At 59.1% G+C, this 2,500-nt stretch overlaps 1 protein-coding gene across 1 annotated transcript in view; it reads right to left on the bottom strand.

The window, feature by feature from the left end:
- Window positions 1-2,500, bottom strand: part of LOC144955000 (hypoxia up-regulated protein 1-like) — a gene marked incomplete at its 3' end in the record, with an annotated part of 42,906 nt that overhangs the window by 26,668 nt on the left and 13,738 nt on the right. Inside the window, 1 exon segment of the mRNA XM_078885356.1 lies at window positions 847-1,002. Coding sequence (XP_078741482.1) covers window positions 847-1,002 — 156 coding nt within the window.

A 2,500-nucleotide genomic window follows, 5' to 3' on the forward strand; every position in this document is an offset into this window, starting at 1 on the left:
CAATCACTGACTGAGTGAGAGAGTGAATGACTGAGTGAGCGAGCGAGCGAGCGAGCGAGCGACTGACTGAGTGTGCGAGTGAGTGACTGACTGAGTGTGCGAGTGAGTGACTGACTGAGTGTGTGACTGAGTGAGCGACTGACTGAGTGTGCGAGTGAGTGAGTGACTGACTGAGTCACTCACTCAATCACTGACTGAGTGAGTGAGTGTGTGACTGAGTGAGCGAGCGACTGAGCGAGCGAGCGACTGACTGAGTGTGCGAGTGAGTGAGCGACTGACTGAGTGTGCGAGTGAGTGAGTGACTGACTGAGTGTGCGAGTGAGTGAGTGACTGACTGAGTCACTCACTCAATCACTGACTGAGTGAGTGAGTGTGTGACTGAGTGAGCGAGCGACTGACTGACTGAGTGACTGACTGACTAAGCCACTGACTGACTGAGTGAGTGATTGACTGAGCGAGTGAGTAACTGACTGACTGACTGACTAACTGACTGACTGACTGACTGACTCACTGACTGCTCACCCAGGCATGGTGACGAGTGGCCTGCCCGTGGCCTCGCTGCGCGACACGTTCAGCTCCGGGTAGTGCAGGCGGTGGGTGACGCTGGTGACTGAGCGAGCGACTGAGTGAGCGAGTGAGCGACTGACTGACTAACTGACTCACTGACTGACTCACTGACTGCTCACCCAGGCATGGTGATGAGTGGCCTGCCCGTGGCCTCGCTGCGCGACACGTTCAGCTCCGGGTAGTGCAGGCGGTGACGCTGGTGACTGAGCGAGCGACTGAGTGAGCGAGTGAGCGACTGACTGACTAACTGACTCACTGACTGACTCACTGACTGCTCACCCAGGCATGGTGATGAGTGGCCTGCCCGTGGCCTCGCTGCGCGACACGTTCAGCTCCGGGTAGTGCAGGCGGTGACGCTGCACGGCGCTCGAGTTGAACGATTTGCCCACCAGACGCGTCACTCGCTGCACCACACACCCTGGTGCCCTTCACCACCTGGGGGGTGGGTGGGTGGGGGGGTCACAGGGGGTTCACAGGGGGTCACGGGGGGTGGTGGGGGGTCACGTCACGGGGGGTGGTGGACACAAGGGTGGACACGTGGGTTCAAAGTTCATGTACGAGGTGTAGAGCCCTGTGTGAGCCATTGGGCTCTTGACTCGGGTGCAACCGCAACAAACAAGTTCACATTGTAGCAAAACTACAACGTGAACTAGAAAACATCTTAGAGTGGTGGGGGGGGGGTGGTGGGGGGGTGAGGAGGGGTTAGTAGTGGGGGGGGGGGGTGGGGGGGAGGGAGGGAGGGGGAGGGAGGGGGGGGTGGGGGGGGTTAGTGGGAGGGGGAGGTGGTGGGAGGGAGGGGGTGGTGGGGGGGTGAGGAGGGGTTAGTAGTGGGGGGGGGTGGGGGAGGGAGGGAGGGGGAGGGAGGGAGGGGTGGGGGGGTTAGTGGGGGGGTGGGTGGGGAGGGGTTAGTAGTGGGGGAGGGGGGTGGTGGGGTGGGTGGGGGGGGGTGGGGTGGGAGGGTGGGGGGGGGTGGGGGGAGGTGGTGGGGGGGAGGGGGGGGGTGGGGGGGGTGGGAGGGAGGGGGGGGGTGGGGTGGGGGGAGGTGGTGGGGGGGTGGGAGGGAGGGGGGGGGGTGGGGTGGGGGGAGGTGGTGGGGGGGTGGGAGGGAGGGGGGGGGTGGGGTGGGGGGAGGGGGTGGTGGGGAGGTGGTGGGGGGGGGGTTAGTGATGGTGGGGGGTAGTGGTGGTGTAGGTGTGTGTGTGTGTGTAGGTGTGTGTGTCTGTGTGTGTAGGTGTGTGTGTGTGTATCACTGTGCGTGTGTGTAGATGTGTGTGTGTCACTGTGTGTGTGTGTAGATGTGTGTGTGTCTGTCTGTGTGTGTAGGTGTGTGTGTGTAGGTGTGTGTGGGTGTGTGTGTAGATGTGTGTGTGTATGTAGGTAGGTGTGTAGGTGTGTGTGTAAGTGTGTCTGTGTGTGTGTCTGTGTGTGTGTAGGTGTGTGTGTAGGTGTATGTGTGTAGGTGTGTGTGTGTAGGTGTGTGTGTGTAGGTGTGTGTGTGTAGGTGTGTGTGTGTAGGTGTGTGTGTGTAGGTGTGTGTAGGTGTGTGTGTAGGTGTATGTGTAGGTGTATGTGTAGGTGTATGTGTGTGTGTAGGTGTGTGTGTGTAGGTGTGTGTGTAGGTGTGTGTGTGTAGGTGTATGTGTGTGTGTATGTGTGTGTGTGTAGGTGTAGGTGTGTGTATGTGTGTGTGTGTGTGTGTAGGTGTCTGTGTGTGTGTGTAGGTGTGTGTGTGTGTAGGTGTATGCGTGTGTGTGTATGCGTGTGTGTGTATGCGTGTGTGTGTAGGTGTGTGTGTGTAGGTGTATGTGTATGTGTGTGTAGGTGTATGCGTGTGTGTGTATGCGTGTGTGTAGGTGTGTGTGTGTGTATATGCGTGTGTGTGTAGGTGTATGTGTGTGTGTGTGTGTAGGTGTATGCGTGTGTGTGTATGCGT

This window comes from Lampetra fluviatilis, unplaced genomic scaffold (genome assembly GCF_964198595.1).
Source record: "Lampetra fluviatilis unplaced genomic scaffold, kcLamFluv1.1 SCAFFOLD_275, whole genome shotgun sequence".
NCBI lineage: Eukaryota > Metazoa > Chordata > Hyperoartia > Petromyzontiformes > Petromyzontidae > Lampetra > Lampetra fluviatilis.